At 41.7% G+C, this 17,285-nt stretch overlaps 1 protein-coding gene across 1 annotated transcript in view; it reads left to right on the top strand.

Annotated features, from left to right (window-relative positions):
- Positions 1–3,922, top strand: part of sim2 (SIM bHLH transcription factor 2) — a 31,523-nt gene extending 27,601 nt beyond the window's left edge. The window contains exons 10-11 of the mRNA XM_088088499.1: positions 125–446; positions 3,168–3,922. Coding sequence (XP_087944625.1) covers positions 125–446; positions 3,168–3,922 — 1,077 coding nt within the window. The remainder of the gene's footprint in view (positions 1–124; positions 447–3,167) is intronic.
- The last annotated feature ends 13,363 nt before the right edge of the window (positions 3,923–17,285 follow it).

Here is a 17,285-nt window from a genome sequence, read left to right as displayed (position 1 = left end):
TCCCTAAGGGTTAAACATGTTATCAGATCTCAGATCGGATTCAGTTAAGATCTGCTGCAAACACAGTGTTTGTGTGTTGTTAGTAACCTCTCTGTGCTGGTGTGTGTGTTCTCATGGATAGCAGCAGACTGCAAGCCTCCTCCAGCCAGGCTGCTCGAGCTGCTCCCCACAGAGGGGGCCATGGAAGGACAGATCCCCATACCCCCTGACCCCCTGCAGGGAAAAGAGTTCCAGCGTGAGCCCTGAAGCAGGCCAGGTGACCTGCGGACCCACATACAACCTGACCCTCCACTATCCCTACAATCGCCGGCACCTGGGTGCTCAGAGCCCGCTGCCCGGCTCCAGTCCATCCTCTCAGCTGGCTCAGCACATCATTGGCTCTCTGCACAGCCGGGGGTCTGTTGAGTGGAACATCAGCAGGCCCCCAGCACCCAACAAATACACAGGTACACTCCTTATCACTGGGCATTTTTGTGGAATTTTGTCATAACTAGCAAGTTGATTTATGGCCAAAAACTTGTTTTGTGAGCTCACGGTGACCTTGACCATAAACTAAAGAGCATCCAGAGTTCATTGTTGAGTCAAAGGGAACATTTGTGCCATAGTTCAGGAAATTCCTTCAAAGACTTTCTTTACATATGGCAGTCATGAGAATGAGATGGATGCAAGGTCACAGTGACCTTGACCTTTAACCATGAAAATCTAAAGTGGACGTTTGTAAAGTGTGAAGATATTTCCTCAGTGCTTTCTGGAGGTATAAGATGGACGTATGGTCACAGTGACCTTTAACTTTGACCACCAATTTTTATTGAGTTAATCTTGAGACTTGGTCTGCAACAGTGTTTGGGAGGATGAATCGTGTCAGGTGGGATCCACATGAATGCCAGGACCCAAGGTTCCCCAGCAGAATATTGCACTGTGACAAAATGGTCAAAGTTATCCACTTCACCTGCCACCTAAATACTCTGGCTGCCCACCTGTGTAGGGATAACCCAGCTAGCAAGAAACATTCTGCAAGTTACAGTAACATTTACTAAAACATTGTATTGAACCATTGTCCGAAAGTTTTTAGAAACGAACCATTGCTAGCTGGGAAGTTATTGTTTATTGCAGCTATTTATTTTGAGAATCTGTATTGAGTTGTGTAGGTTTGATATGTTCCATGTCATGATTCCTCCTGAGTCTCTGTCTTGAATGATACTAGATCATTTCTGGGATGGGGCAATAACCTCTAGACCATGTTTATGATAGCATCATGCTATCATTACTATTTATACTATCAAGAAAATCAGAAGTTCTGCTCTTCAGTCCAAAGACTGAAGAGTAAAGACCTTATTCAGCTCTGACATGTGATCTGGTACAGGCCGAGGGTCTGGTCTGAGCAGTAGTCTTCATCATCTGCTGTGGAAGGAGAGGGTCTCTGGGTGTGGGCTGTAGGAGGCTGTGGATGGGAGCAGTGAGGTGGCGCTCTCTGGGGTCTGTGCTGATGGGGTGTGGGTTTCTTCTGGGGGGGACATCCTTGAGAGTCTTGGCAAACACTCCATCTCTGTCAGTGTGCAGCCCGTCATACAAGTGCCCCACAGCCGATGGGGGGTGGATGTTGAAACGTTGGGTAGAGCAGTTTTGTGGTTTTCCGCCTCAACCCTTCGAAACACATTTAGACGCCTTTCACAAGCTCTTTGACCCTTTGATATCTGAGCAAATGGCTTTGATTTTCTTTCAAGAACACGGGGAAAAAAGCAGTGAACAACTTGGCAAGAAATGTCCCACAAACTGCAACAAAATAGTAAAAGGTGTCAAGAAAATTACCCAAATATTAGTTTTAAAAAAGAGGGGAGGATTATTAGAAAATTGTCAAAAAAAGGGAAAACTACATTTCATTTATAATAATTATATATTTAAAATTATGTCACAGACACTAAATAAAATAAATATATATATTGAGAGAGAGAGGAGACTAGAGCGCTGCTGGTGTCCCTCAAACCACCGGTGCTCATGGAAGGGAAAAATGTCCAAAATAAGAGGAAAACTTTTGGCCAAAAAAAAGAAGTAGGTAGGTTTGAAAAATGTAAAAGGCCTTTAATTTAATGGGCCATTAAATTAAAGGCCTTTTACATTTTTCAAACCTACTTGAGTGCCTGGACTTGGATTTTTTTGTGCCATTTTCTTTTTTTTGGCCAAAAGTTTTCCTCTTATTTTAAATATATATATTATTTGATTTTTGGCACTTTTTTAGGTCATAGGTTATCTTGTTTGTTTTTGTTTTTTTCATTTTTTTAATTTATTTATTTATTTTAGCTTATTGTCAGTTTTTTTTCTTGTAACTTTTCACTAGTGTCTTGCTCATTTTGGGGCCATTTCTTGTTAAGTTGCCGAATGCCTTCTTCCCATGTTTTTTAAAAAGACATCAGGCCATTTTGCTCAGGTTTCAAAGGGTTAATGAAGAGCATGGCACAGCTTTTTCTCTTTTTGTCTCATCCAGATGGTCACAAATGGTCTGAATTAAGGAATGCACAACAGACTGTAGGCACTAGAAAATTATCATGCCTTTATTGTTATTAAATTATAAGTTTGTTCTCAAAATATTAGAACTCTATTCTTAACACAGATATGAGGGATACGTTTTAAATATGCAGTTTTGCACATGGACAGAAATCTTACTGAAAAACGTGAGCTATTCAAGTCCAGGGGTTTGTGAATGAATTAAAATAAATTAATTTATCATTGATATGAATAGGTGCCACATGCACATTTAAAGAGCTTAGATTCTCAAATATAAAACATAAGTGGAACTGCAGGAGAAAAAAATATTTGAGAGCAATACAAAATGCCTAGGAGCCTTACTGCATTTTATTCCATTATAGCCTATTCTTATACTTTGAATCCTCATTTTGAATAAACTGTTTTTCTTTACTTTAATAAAGACATCCCAGAATGCAGGAAATGAAGTGTTCATTGCTCTACATTTTAAAGGAAATGGACATTAACATCAAACCACAACTTAAAGGATGTATTTCTTCAGATATCTTTAGAGCAGTTTCATGAACACAATAACTGACATGTTATCAAATATATGTGTGTGGACACTGTCCTTCTGATGCTGCGCTCTCTCTTTCAGCAGACGTTGTGTTGTAGTTTGACTTTGTGCACATTGTTTCTGTCATCAGGCCCAGTGCCGGCAGCGGGCCACAGGTACCCTGATGAGCTCTACTACGACTGTTCCAGCAGCACAGACCCAGCTCCTGCCAGCAGGCTAAAGGAAGAACCCTATGAACATTACACACTTGTCCCTAGTGATGTGTCGGAGGTTTGTCCACATCCTCGTCTTCATGCCACCAAGGACAGTAAGCCTTTAATCCAGGACATCCAACAGAATACAAGAGGTGCTGAGGGCCCGCGAGGTGAGCAGGCCCTTGCCTGCTCTCTGCTCAGCGGCCTGGTGCTGGGTAAAACTGAGCAGGGTGGCTCGCTGCACGGTGCAGCCCAGCCTCTCCCTGTGCACGTGGCTCTGGAGCAGAGGAGGAGGCTGTGTATGATGGAGGCTCCCTACAGCCACCCAGCTACAGGATATCCACAATCAGCTGAGGGCCCTCAGCAGCACGGGGCCACTGCAGAGCTGCAGCCCAGGTCTGCTGAGGAGGAGCGCAGGATGCTGATAGGTATGGGGGTTGGGTTGGGACTTCCAGCCCAATCTCCGTATATGTCTTTGAACTTTCATAAAGTGTGGGGCAAGCACACTTCAATCAGAGCCCCCTCTTTAACCCCCCTGAGCCACCTCACAGACAGCCACAGTTACAACGGGAAAGAAACAGCCGCTTACATCTGTAACAGCCAGAGCCCCAGTTCCGGCTCCTCGCCTGAGAGCCACAGAGACATCCCACATTACATCGGCACCTCTGTTATTATCACCAACGAGAGGTGACCCCCAACAGGAGCTCAGAGGAGCCACAACTCTGAGAGCCTCACAGGCTGCGAGCAGGGTCACAGCACTCTCCTGCTGCAGAGGAGTTTGTTAAGCAGTAGAACATCATGTAGCTGGAAACCTTTTTCAACCATATTGTCCTTCATATAAAAGATCAACCCGAACACCTTCTTATAGAATATATATATATATATATATATATATATTACAGCTTCCGGTGTCATTTTATTAAGTTTTTCTTTTAGCATTATAATTCCTCATCCCAAAGCCAAACTTAGAGCCTCATCATTATATATGATTTGAGCCTCATTTTGTTCTCAAAGAAAACAGTGAGGGGTTTTATTTATTTAAATTGTCACACATGGAAATGCGTTGTTGCACTTGGGGCCATATTCACAAATCTTCCAAGTACCAAAAGTTTCTCTTAGTGATGAAATTTTATGAAAATTCTTAAAATTATGATGTTTTCTAAGAATTTTCCTTTAAATTTAAGACTAGGTTCTGGTAAAGATAAAAGTTATTCACAAGGCATCTTAGCCCTTAAGAGAGCTGGTAAGGTAAAAAAAAAAATTGTTAGGAGTCAAGAGAGGCTCAAGAGTTTCTGAAGCAGAGGAAGGAAACTGCAGAAAGACAAAAAGGGTTGGAGAAATTCTTTTAAAATGCTGGATAATAGAAAGAACATTAGATGACAGGAAATGGGTTTCCATTAACTCTCACATGTGCAAGTTGTAATTGCAAATATGAAATACTTCTAATGGAAACATGTCGATTTTGAAAACACTCATTTAACGCAAAAAAAAAAAAATCTGCTTGCATGAGGTGGTATTTCAGGTGATTTGAAAAGGCCCTATTTTGCAAAACTGCAATGAAACACTTTTTAGTCTTTTCTAGGTCACATGATGCTACTGCTATGTCCTTGTCAGTAGGAACTGGCTCCCTCATGGTGCAGCAGGTACTACAAGAGGTGTTCTTGCATCACATAACTCTTCAAAAGTTGAGTGGATCATCCGGAAAATTTAAATCCACAGTTCCTCTGTGAAATCGTGGACTATCACCTCCCAGAAATCCCTCATACGTGGCCAATCCCACATATAAGGGGCTTGTCTTTCCATTATGGCTCCATAACAAGCCTGTGTGGCCTTGATTGTAAATAATGACGGCCAGTGTGGTGGCTGCAATAGAAATAAAGCTGCTAATGTTTTGAACATCCATCGTCATGCTTCTTGGAATGTTATCAGGAGAGGAGAAGCTGCAGAACAAGTCATCTCAGATCTCTTGTGTTTTATCAACATTTAGAAAATATCGCTAAAGTTTCGTGCAAATCTGTAAGGGAAACCTGCCTAATGAGTTAATGAAATGTTGCAGATGAGATGGTGCTGGGAGAATTTTTATAGTCAGTCTCAATAGAGATGTGCTCTCATCTCCTAGCCCACCCAATAACACCAGAAATAAAGCGATCACATCAGTAAGATATATGCAACAGTACAGCAGTGCGATCGCACAAAAAGAACGAAGGCTCACTAAAGGGTGTGCCTGTGACAACTAATCACATCTGTTTAAAGTATGTGTCATACTAGGCAACAGGATCAACTACACTTTCTCACTAAGATAAAAGTTCCTGCCCCTTTCTCACTCAGAGTTGCCCTGAGAATGTTTCTAAATCACTCCTCACCCAATACTCCCTGCTTCAAGTTTTTAGGTTAAGTTCTCTGAGAGGATTCTCAGAATCTTGGTGAATACGGCCCCTGCCTTCATTTGGAAAACACATCTCTGATGGAATGTGAGCATCAACAGTATTGTAAGATTAGTTTTGAATAAGTTTTGAATGAAAAATTGTGTTTCATAATGATGTCAGGCATCAATAAACTGAGCAATCTCTCAAAACCTTTTGGAATCATTCTGGAGGTGATGTGGCTCTAGAGGCAGTGTAGTGTAACTGCACAGCAAGCCTTCAGCACAACAACTCTCAAGTTTTATTTAACAGGCAAAAATAATTAATGTAGGCAGATTTTTTTGTTTAAATGCACTATTTATTCAGCATTGTAAATGTATTGCATCACTCATTAGGCATTAACACACTCTGAATGTGCTGCAGCAGGTGGTGACGGGGTGGGCAGCAGAGGGTGTTTGGGTGAAGCCAGCAGCTCCTGGAGGTTCACACATTCATCACACTCACCCCTGTGACTGAGCTGTTCTGGAGACTGACATTGGTATCATGGAAACATGTCTGTCTACCATAAATTAAGCTTATTTTAAGGACAAACTGTGGTCTATTAGAACTTGGGATTTATGTCCACAGCTCTGACCATAAAGCACTGCAGTCATCAAGTTGAGTTCTGCAAACGTGATAACATCATAAAACCACATCTGACAGGTCAAGAAACATGAAACTTAAGCTGATGTGAGCAGGGGTGTCGCACCAAACTCTGGGTCCTCTGCTTGGGCAGTATCTGTGGTCCCCACCACCCCCTCTCTCCTCCCTCACCCTGTTTTTTATTTGGTCAATTTACTGTCTTTATTTTTCTTTTTTTCCTCTTTCGAAGCCCCAATATCAAAGCATAAAAGCAGCCACTCATGTGGCTCTCACTGTGGTTAGAGACAAATCCAATTGCAGGGATGTCTGTGTTTTTTCAATTTTGCAGTCACTTCCAGCTGTGAAAGTGCCGGGGCAGATGTTGTTGCTGTCAGAAAAATGTATCAGTCCTGATTGTGTCTTGTAAGGTTTCCTCAAGTGCTTTGAAAGGCACCAATAAATAAACTGCATCATCATTATAATCATGATTTCAATACATACATATTTACTTTAGAAATTGGTGATAAAGAAAAAAAATCAAGATTCAAAACTATTTTTTGTTTAGTAAGCTTTAACCATCAACAGTAATATTGAGCAGCAGTGAGCAGCTGGTCCATGTCGTCTCTGCTTGGCTTTGGATCACACTGTGCACATGCACTGACAGCAAGGAGCAGACTGAATGCGTAAAAACTAAGATATGTTGTTGAATTTACTTTATTTTTAAGACATCTCAGAATATTCACCACCTGTTGTGGGAAGGGATGTGCATTTTCAGAACTTATTTCTCTACACTAAAAGAAAGAAAGGGAAACACTGAGAGATGATATCTATAGGTTATATGAGATGGTTTTACTGGTCTGGCAACTGCACAGACTGCAAAGATCTACTATATTGGAGTTTATGAATCTCCACAGAGCTAATCAAAGAAGGTAAGTACAGTGCTGCTACATGGGTGCAAACTGACTGCAGACCAGCCAACATCAGTCAACAAATGCTATCATTTCATCCCCAATCAAACAATCTGGTAAGAATTTCTTTACCTTGTTAATACAGACTTCAAAACTGCTTTGAATTGCAAAATAATGAAATTGTAAATATGCAATAAAGAATATGATTCATTGCAATTAACTATTGAAATTCACCAGTAAGGGCCATTTAAAAAAAAATACTGTTTGACAGCCCTAATTATCTTTATTTTGTATTTACAATCACAAACATGTCTACTAGCATTATGCTAGCTCAGTTACTGTGTCTAACCGAACTCTCCCAAACTGATCCAGACTGTGCAAACAAGAGAAGCGCTCACTCATGCAGAGTCTGAATAAACTTAGCACACTACAGAAAAAACTGTGACCTGTTCTGTCTGAGATACAAGGTGGAGAAGGGGGAGGGGAAGGAGGAGGAGGAGGACTGAGGTTATAATGGAGCACAGAGCTTCATCCACTTCCAGCAGTTTGCATGTTTCCTTTAACATTTTCACTTCATCTAGGGAGGATTCGCCAGGAGGCCCAGGTGCTGGAGACAAATGAAGTGTCATCAAGTAGCTGTGGGATGGACCTCAGAGAAAAAACACACACACACATTTTTTTGTGCAAGTCAAAGCTTAAGAATGAACTCTCTCCTCTGCAGTTTTCACAGACTGTGAGCAAAGTTACTTGATGTAATTAATTCTCTGTATAACCATTTGGGGGGGAAAAAAACAACGCCTCTGTGCTCCACTTCATCTTGTAAAGATGACTTGTTCACACAGCAATGGCAGTGAGCGACCATGCAAGGCGCTGTCAAAAACATTGGCAGCTCAAACCACGAAACCTTCCATTAGTATTAGACCCATATCACCCATGGACCCACAGCCAACACACAGAATACCTGCTGCAGGAACAATCCATGCAGTTTATAGGCTCTGAGCTGACCAGGGTTCAGCTGAGGTTTGCGTCTTCTCTTGTTGGAAGATGAAAACATTTAGAGTATTTTGTGGATTACGAGGCATCATGCTGCAACTTCCTGATGGTTAAGTCAATCCAAAAATGAGGTTTTGTACTTGGCCCCAGACACCTCAGAAATTCGCTTTCTAAAGATGAAGTGTCTTTAGATGGCATTGCCCTGGCTTCCAGCGCAACTGTAAGGAACATCGGAGTAATATTATATCAAGATCTGTCTTTTGCCTTTGAGCCAGGATATGCCTAATTTTTGCAATATTGCGCAGGTAGAAGTATGCATTTTTTCAAAGAGACACAGAAAAATTTGTCCTCTCATTTGTTACATCTAGGCTGGATTATTGTAATTCTTTATTATCAGGTTGCTCCAAATGGTCCAGAATGCTGCAGCATGTGCACTAACAGGAACCAAGAAAAGAGATTATATTTCTTCTGTTTTAGCTTCTTGGCTCTGGCTCCTGAATTGAATTTAAATGCCTTCTCCTCACTTACAAAGCTCTGAATGGTCAGGCTCCATCATATCTTTCAGAGCTTATAGTTCCCTACAATCCTACCAGAACCCTGTGCTGAGAGAAAGCAGGGTTACTTGTGGTTCCTAAAGTCTCTCTAAAAGTAGGATGGGAGTCAAAGCCTTCAGCCTCTATTGAGAAACCATCCTCCACTTTTCATCAAAGAGAAAGAGAGGGAAATTATGAAATTGCAGGAGGAAGCGAAGAACTTCATCACCTTGGAGAACTTGGATCAGCGAATAGAAGACGCTCTGGACAATCCAAAAAATTACAACTTTGCCATCGACAAAGAAGGACGAGTGGTCAAACAGACGATTCTGCAGTGAAAACGCCACACGGACCTGTTCTACATCTCAGTGGACAGATTTCCACTCTGGAAGCAGATTTCTTCAACTTCAAACAGAAAACATTCAGCTCGAGGAGATCGTTGAAAACAAAACAAACTGTGAAACTAAGAAACATCGGACATTTTCGGTAGCGATTAACATGCAGAATATTATCGATGGAAAGTTTCATTTACTGCATTTTTTCATGATGTTCCTGCTTTATATTTTTCCTTATTTGAGTGATGTATGTCAACATAACATGTTCTTTGATTATTAATGTCTTCTCATGACTGTCAGGTAAATTAATGTTCATTGGAGTTTTGGGGACAGCTGTGGCTCAGAGGTAGAGTGGGTCATCCTCTAATCAGAAGGTCAGTGGTTCGATCCCCAGTTCCCCTGGACAACATGTCAAAGTATCCTTGGGCAAGATACTGAACCCCAAATTGCTCCTCCTGTCATCGGAGTGTGAGTGTGTGTGAATGATTACTGAGTAGCAGGTGGCATCTTGTACGGTAGCCTCGGCCACCAGTGTGTGAATGTGTGTGTGAATGGGTAAATGTGACACGTAGTGTTAAATTGCTTTGAGTGGTCAATAAGACTAGAAAAGCCATAGTCCATTTACCATTTACTTTTGTTCAGAGAGGCAGACACTATCTCCACATTTAGGGGAAGACTTAAAACTTTCCTCTTTGATAAAGCTTATAGTTAGGGCTGGCTCAGGCTTGCCTTGGACCAGCCCCTAGTTAGGCTGACATAGGTGTAGGCTGCTGGGAGACTTCCTATGATACACTGAGCTCCTCTCTCCTTCTCTCCCTCTCCATCTGCAAATATTCATGTCCTATAGAGTGGTGAAGGGGTGACGTATTTTTGAAGGCCAACCAGAAAGTAAGCATCACATTGGTTCCCTCGTCAGAAACCTTATGGGATTTCTGAATGGCATTTTCGGTTGTCGCCAGAAATAAGATCTGTGACAAACACAAGTTTATGAGAGTTACACGTTTTATTCAGCGTGATAATCTTCACAGATGAATATCACTTTTGTGAGTTTTGAAGCATAAATGAAATCGCCAGAAGCAAAAAACTATTGTTAGGCTATACACGAACTACATCGCAGTCGCACGACTTAAACGTCACAACGACAAACACTGCAAAAACACGTTAAAAAACACGATTGAAAAATATTATAAACAGATAAATCTACAAGTTCGAGTGCGAGTCTGTACTTTAAGACAAGGGAACCGGAGGTGCTAAAAGGCTAACGGACTTCCGTGTTTTAGGACTGATTACTTCACCACTCTACTGCATATCACTAACTCAGTTTCTTCTATTACTTCCTCCTTCGCTACAGTGCAGACGTTCTTCTTGCTTGCTCTCTGCTTAGCTATAATTTTTCCTAGTTTTTTTTTCCTTTTTTTCCCTTCTTGTCACCAAATCCAATACATTCAAGGAAGTTTCCTACAACAATTAAATCACTGGGAGGATAATCTTGCACATTTTTGCATCGGGATTACCTACGTTTTCTTCAGAAGAAACTAAGTGTATTGACACAGATTAATATTAATATTAATCTGTGTCCTAATATTGGATAACCATATTGATTTATTATGCCTCACTGAGACCTGGCTTTGTTCTGATGAGTATGTTAGCCTGAATGAATCAACTGCTCCTGGTCATATAAATAGTCACATTGCGCAGGACACTGGCTGAGGAGGGGGAGCTACAATCACACCCTCGATCTAGTCCTTGCATACGGCATCAATATTGAACATTTATTAGTCTTTCCTGAGATCCCTGCTCTGTCTGACCATTATTTAATAACTTTCAATTTTTTATTACTAGACTACAAGCCTCTCAGTAAGAGTTACTATTCTAGATGTCTGTCTGATTCAGCAGTGGCTAAATTTAAGAAACTGATTCCTTCTGCATTGACATCATCACCATGTCTTACAGCGACTGAGAATACTCTTACTAACTTAAGCCATTCTCAAATCGACTCTCGTCAATAATGCTACTGGCTCACTGCGATCAACTCTCGACTCTGTTGCATCCTTCAAGAAGAAAATAATGAAACAAAGAAAATTAGCCCCATGGTTTAACCTCCATATCCACAAATTGAAAGACACATCGCGAAAATCTGAAAGAAATTGGCGTTCAACCAACCTGGAAGAGTCCCGTTTAGTCTGGCTGAATAGTCTTGAAGTGTATAAGAAGGCCCTCCGCCACGCCAGGGCAAACTACTACTCATCATTAATTGAGGAAAACAAAAACAATCAGAAAATCAAAAAACAGGTTTATTTTCAACACTGTAGCCAGGCTGACTCAGAGTCACAGCTCCACAGAGCCTTGTGTTCCTTCAGCCCAAAGCAGTGATGACTTTATGACTTTCTTTAATGATAAAATTATAACTATTCGAGATAAAATCCATCACCTCTTGCCCTTACCTGACCTGACCCCGGACACAGATAGCCTGGATATGGCAGCAAGGCCTGAAATTTATTTGGACCGTTTCTCACCCATTGACCTTCATCAACTCTACACTTTTCTGCATCTAAGCCATCAACATGCTTGGCAGACCCCATCCCAACTAGGCTACTTAAGGAACTTTTGCCCTTATTAGACAACTCTTTATTAGATATAATCAATGTGTCTTTATTAATAGGCTATGTACCACAGTCCTTTAAAGCAGCTGTCATTAAACCTCTTCTAAAGAAGCCCACTCTCAATCCTGAGATTTTAGCTAACTATAGACCGATATCTAATATCCCCTTTTTCATTTCTAAAATCCTTGAGAAAGTGGTTGCTCATCAACTCGGTGACTTTCTCCAAGATAATCGTTTATTCGAGGACTTTTAGTCAGGCTTCAGAGTTCATCATAGTACAGAGGCGGCACTAGCAAAAATTAATAACGACTTATTTATCGCTTCTGACACAGGTCTGGTCTCTGTTTTAACCCCATTAGATCTCAGTGCCGCATTTGACACCACTGACCATCAAATCTTACTGCACAGATTGGAAAACTTAATTGGCCTTAAAGGAATGGCACTAGCCTGGTTTAAGTCATACTTACCAGATCGTTCCCAATTTGTTTACATCAACGATCAACCATCCGCACATACTAAGTCTGCTTCAGAGTGCCACAGGGTTCTGTGCTTGGACCAATCCTTTTTACTTTATATATTCTTCCTCTAGGCAACATTATTAGAATACACACTATAAATTTCCATTATTATGCTGACGATACGCAATTATATCTATCTATGAAACCAGATGAAACTGATCAGCTATTAAGACTTCAAACATGTCTTAAGGATGTAAAAGCCTGGATGAGCCGTAATTTCCTGATGTTGAATTCAGACAAAATGGAAATTATTGTTCTTGGCCCCAGTTTTATTTGATCAAGATTTATCTTTTGCCTCCCATATAAAACAAACTTCAAGGACTGCTTTCTTTCACTTGCATAACATCTCAAAAATTAGACATATCCTGTCCCAGACAGATGCTGAAAAATTAGTACATGCATTTGTCACCTCTAGGCTGGATTAGTGTAACTCCCCATTATTTGGTTGCCCCAACAAATCTCTTTGGTCTCTCCAAATGGTGCAGAAAGCCGCTGCTCGCGTTCTAATGGGAAGCAAGAAAAGGGACCATATTTCTCCTGTTTTAGCTTCTTTGCACTGGCTCCCTGTGAAATCCAGCATTGAATTTAAAATCCTCCTCTTTACTTACAAAGCTCTAAATGGTCAGGCTCCATCCTATCTGTCGCAGCTCATAGTTCCTTACCAACCCTCAAGATCACTGCGCTCTGAAAATGCAGGGTTACTTGTGGTTCCCAAAGTTTCCAAAAGTAGCACTACGCTAATCCCGTTGCCTCTCGGGAGCATTCCTGCTCCCTTGTTTCCTAGTTTTTCCGGATCCTGGCTGTAACCTTGGCTGTGCCTGATCATGGTGATAGCTGTGCTGATGCTGTGACCTGCCTTTGGTTGTGCTTGTGCTGTGGCTGTACTGACACTGTACCCCCCGCTCGCCCTGATCGTGGTCTGGTCCTGGTTGCACTGATGCTGTGATCTTGCCTTTGGACACCTCCCTATCAATATATGCATGAGACTCTTATCATCACCCTCAACATCATCATTGAGTGCAATTAATAATTTCACACCTATCGTTATTGTAATATGACACATGAATGTTTCCATTATTGTTGTGCCTCTCTCCCCCTCCCCCCTCTCTCTTTCTCTTTCCTTTTTGCCACAATTGTATTTCATTTGTTATTTACAAAATCTATTGCACGTCTGTCCGTCCTGGAAGAGGGATCCCTCATCACCCTCTACTGCTCTTCCTGAGGTTTCTTCCTTTGTTTCCCCCGTTACAGGGGTTTTTTTCAGGAGTTTTTCCTTGGGTGGTGTGAGGGTCTAAAGACAGAGGGATGTCGTACACTGTAAAGCCCTCTGAGGCAAACCATGTTTTGTGATAATGGGCTCAATAAATAAAATTGACTTGACTTGACTTGACAGAGCCATGGCAAGTGATGGCTCCCACCAGCGGGAGCTGCAGTATGAACAGACCCTGTGTGACAAGAATGTGTTGAATCCTGTAAAATCAACAATAGGCAGATGAGGATTTTTACACTTGAAGCAGAAAGAGGACTTCATGAGACACTCCCAATCACATCCAATAATAAGACAGCTAGGTCTGCCTCAAATATTTGTCTTTCCCCAAACTTGCTAGAATGGGACCCGAACAGACAGATATGACTGCCGCCTGGCATACACTTGGTGCTAAGCCAAAACCGAACAGAATCAGAAAAACAAATGTTGGTATCACAGGAAGAATTACAGCATCGCCAGGCATACAGCTAAGAAACAAATATCAACCACTGTCTAATCTAACTGTGAACAAGCCGGAGAGCAATTTTATAAATTGGAAGCACGGAATTAAAAATGATCAGATTCACGAGGGGAAACGTGAAATTTGCCATTGCATACAGAAGAAGAAGCACAAGGCACTCAAGGACAAAGAATCTGTGCCAGAGGTGAGGGCGAGAGATGTCCTGCTTGTGGGAGACGGTGCTATCAGTGCTGTAAACAATGAGAGGATCAACAGTGACATAACTGGACTTCTCTCCCAGGAGCTGTCAAACCACCCTGGAATCAAACAGGTCATCGTGCATGAGGGAGCCGTTGACACCAGGAGAGGAGAATCTGAAGTTTTAAAAAAGGATTTCTTGGAACCTTTTGACAGACTTGACAAGCTGAAAGTTCAGTCATTCATCAGTGGGCCTCTCCCAACGATTGACAGAAGGAGCAATAAGTTCAGTCGCCTCCTTGCTTTGAATACTTGGCCTTCTTATGCCTGTGAGTCTCAAGGAAGAAACTGTATTGATAACTTTAACCTGTTTTGGGAACGGTTAGAGCTGTTCAATCGATTGGGTCCCCACCTGAATGGACGTGGACTAATGCAACTGACAGACAATCTTCTCCACTGTCTGAGGAACCAAAAACATACTGGGTCTCCTTCAGCTAAAGTCTCACCTGCAGAGCGAGAGCCAGCCCCAGGATGACAACACTAACATAGCTCCACCTGCCCTCCCTGTGGATTCTCCTTCATCACCACCTCCACCTCCACCCCAGCCCTGGACCTCATCATCACCCCGACCCCTGCCTCGGACCCCATCACCACCCCCACCCCAGCCCCGGATATCCCCACCAGTATCCTCACTCTCCTCTGATTCCCTGACATCCTTTCCCTCCCCTGTCTCACCTCTCAGGTTCACAAGCCAGATGGAGGACTTGGTAAAGTCTGGGATTAAAATGATCCCACTCACCCCCAGTATGGCCAGATCTCAGGCACTACCATCACCTATACAACACCCACAATGGGCCACCTCGGCCACCTCGGCCTGCACCCAGACTCCTGGCTTCTAAGGCCTTAGGCAGCACAAGGTCATCTGCTATCACTGTGTGCAGCCTCTAGGACACCCTGGGCCTCTGCTGTTCCAGAACTGTTCCTCATTATCTGTCCTTTAGCAATCTGAGGCCCGGGGAGAGAGTATAAATCCCTAATACAATCGCTCCAGTCTCAAGGTAAAGAATAGATAAGAGGGTGACAGTAAGATCTTCCAATCCTAAAAATATGATTCAAATTCTCAGGCCCTGCTCCAACAAACTTGAAACTAGCTGTACTTAATATCAGATCCTTGGGTAATAAGTCACTTTTAATCAATGATTTTATAACCTTATGAGCTTGATTTTATGTTTTTAACTGAGATTTGGTTGGACAATAAAAATGGAAATGCTGCTCTTATTGAATCCACCCCACCAAGTTTTAGATTTGAGTTTAAAGCACAGCAGAACAAAAAAGGAGGTGGTGTCTGTGCCCTTTTCAGGGACATATTTCTTTATAAGAAGCTGTAATTTGGTGAGTTTTTATCTTTTGTATATATGTCATTTAAAATGGAAGTGAAATTCTCTCCATGTATCTTATATACAGTTATTTACAGGCCACCAAAATACTCTCCAAATTTCTTGATGATTTTACTGAGATGCTTTCAATTTTTTGCACAGAATTTGACTGTGTAGTCATCACGGGTGATTTTAATATACACGTGGATAATGTCAGTGAGAAAAATGCCATACATCTTTCTGCAATACTTGAAACATTTGATCTTTGTCAACATGTGAGAGAGCCGACCCACAATAGAGGACACACTCTAGATCTAGTCATCACTAAAGGTGGTAATACAGTATTTCAAATATCAAGGTTCAAGGCATCAGACTTACAATTAACTCTTCAATGCCAAAGAATAATGTGCCGTCACTGCAGGCTTCCCAATGTAACTTTCTAAGTATGGGACAATTTAAGGCCATCAGTGACAAATCACTGGAAGAAATTATCTCCCGTCTCAGTTCCTCCACCTGCTGCCTTGATGTTTTACCCACTACCTTCCTTAAAACTGTTTTGAGTAGTCTGATAAACAACTCACTCTCACAGTTATTCTGTCTCTCCAATCAGGCACTTTTCCAAATGCTTTGAAAACTGCCGTCATTATGCCTCTCCCAAAGAACAGCAGCCTGGATGCCGCTGTACTGAACAACTATCGGCCGATTTCAAACTTATCGTTTTTCAGTAAAGTTACTGAAGAAGTTGTCCACCAGCAACTCAGCAACTTTTTAAAACTAAACAATTGCTATGATAACTTTCAGTCAAGTCAAATGACATCCACCTTAACATCGATTCCAGCAAAGTCTCTATTTTAGTGCTACTGGATCTAAGTGCTGCCTTTGACACAGTGGACCACACATTTTATTAGAAAGACTAGAAAACTGGGTCAGACTCTCTGGCACTGTCCTTCAATGGTTCAAGTCATATCTTCATGACAGGAAGTACTTTGTCTCAATTGGAGACAGTCACAACAAAAGAATGTGACATGTGGGGTCCCACGGGGGTCCATTTTGGGACCCCTCTTGTTTAATCTCTATATGCTTCCATTAGGCCAAATTATGCAAAACAACAAAGTAGCCTATCACAATTATGCAGATGACACACAGATATACATATCACTTTCACCAGGTGATTATGAACCTGTAGAACGTCTGTGTCACTGTATTGAGCAAATCAATGATTGGATGAATCAAAATTTTCTCCAACTCAATAGAGATAAGACCAATATCATTGTCTTTGGGCCATGTAAAGAAAGGCAGAGTGTCTGCTCTCACCTTGAATCCCTCTCTCTCATAACTCAGAGTCAAGCAAAAAACCCCGAGGTTATCCTGGACTCTGATTTAAATTTCCACAGTCACATCAAATCAGTAACTTCATCTGCCTACTATCATTTAAAAAACATTGCCAGAGTCAGAGGAATAATGTCACAGCAAGACCTTGAAAGCCTCACCCACACCTTTATTTCTAGTAGGTTAGATTACTGCAATGGTCTGTTTGTAGGCCTTCCAAAACAAGCTGTTCAGCAACTTCAGCTTATTCATAATGCTGCGAGAGTCCTGACAAAAACTAGGACTACATGACCACATTACTCCAGTCCTAAAATCCTTACACTGGCTACCTGTCACTCAGAGAACTGATTTTAAAATCTTACTGCTTACTGTCTACAAATCAACCTGTGGCTCAGCACCAAAATATATCTCTGACATGCTTGTGACTTATGAACCCTCAAGGACCCTCAGAACATCAGGGGCCGGCCTACTGAGCGTCCCAAGAGTCAGAACTAAACATGGTGAAGCAGCATTTTGTTATCATGCAGCACAAACCTGGAATAAACTCCCAGATAAGGTTTGACAAGCCCAG

This window comes from Plectropomus leopardus, chromosome 15 (genome assembly GCF_026936395.1).
Source record: "Plectropomus leopardus strain MGB_pleo_1.0 chromosome 15, ASM2693639v1, whole genome shotgun sequence".
Taxonomy (NCBI): domain Eukaryota; kingdom Metazoa; phylum Chordata; class Actinopteri; order Perciformes; family Serranidae; genus Plectropomus; species Plectropomus leopardus.
The sequence above is the reverse complement of the archived record's forward strand: the minus strand, read 5'-3'. Positions and strand labels throughout refer to the sequence as shown.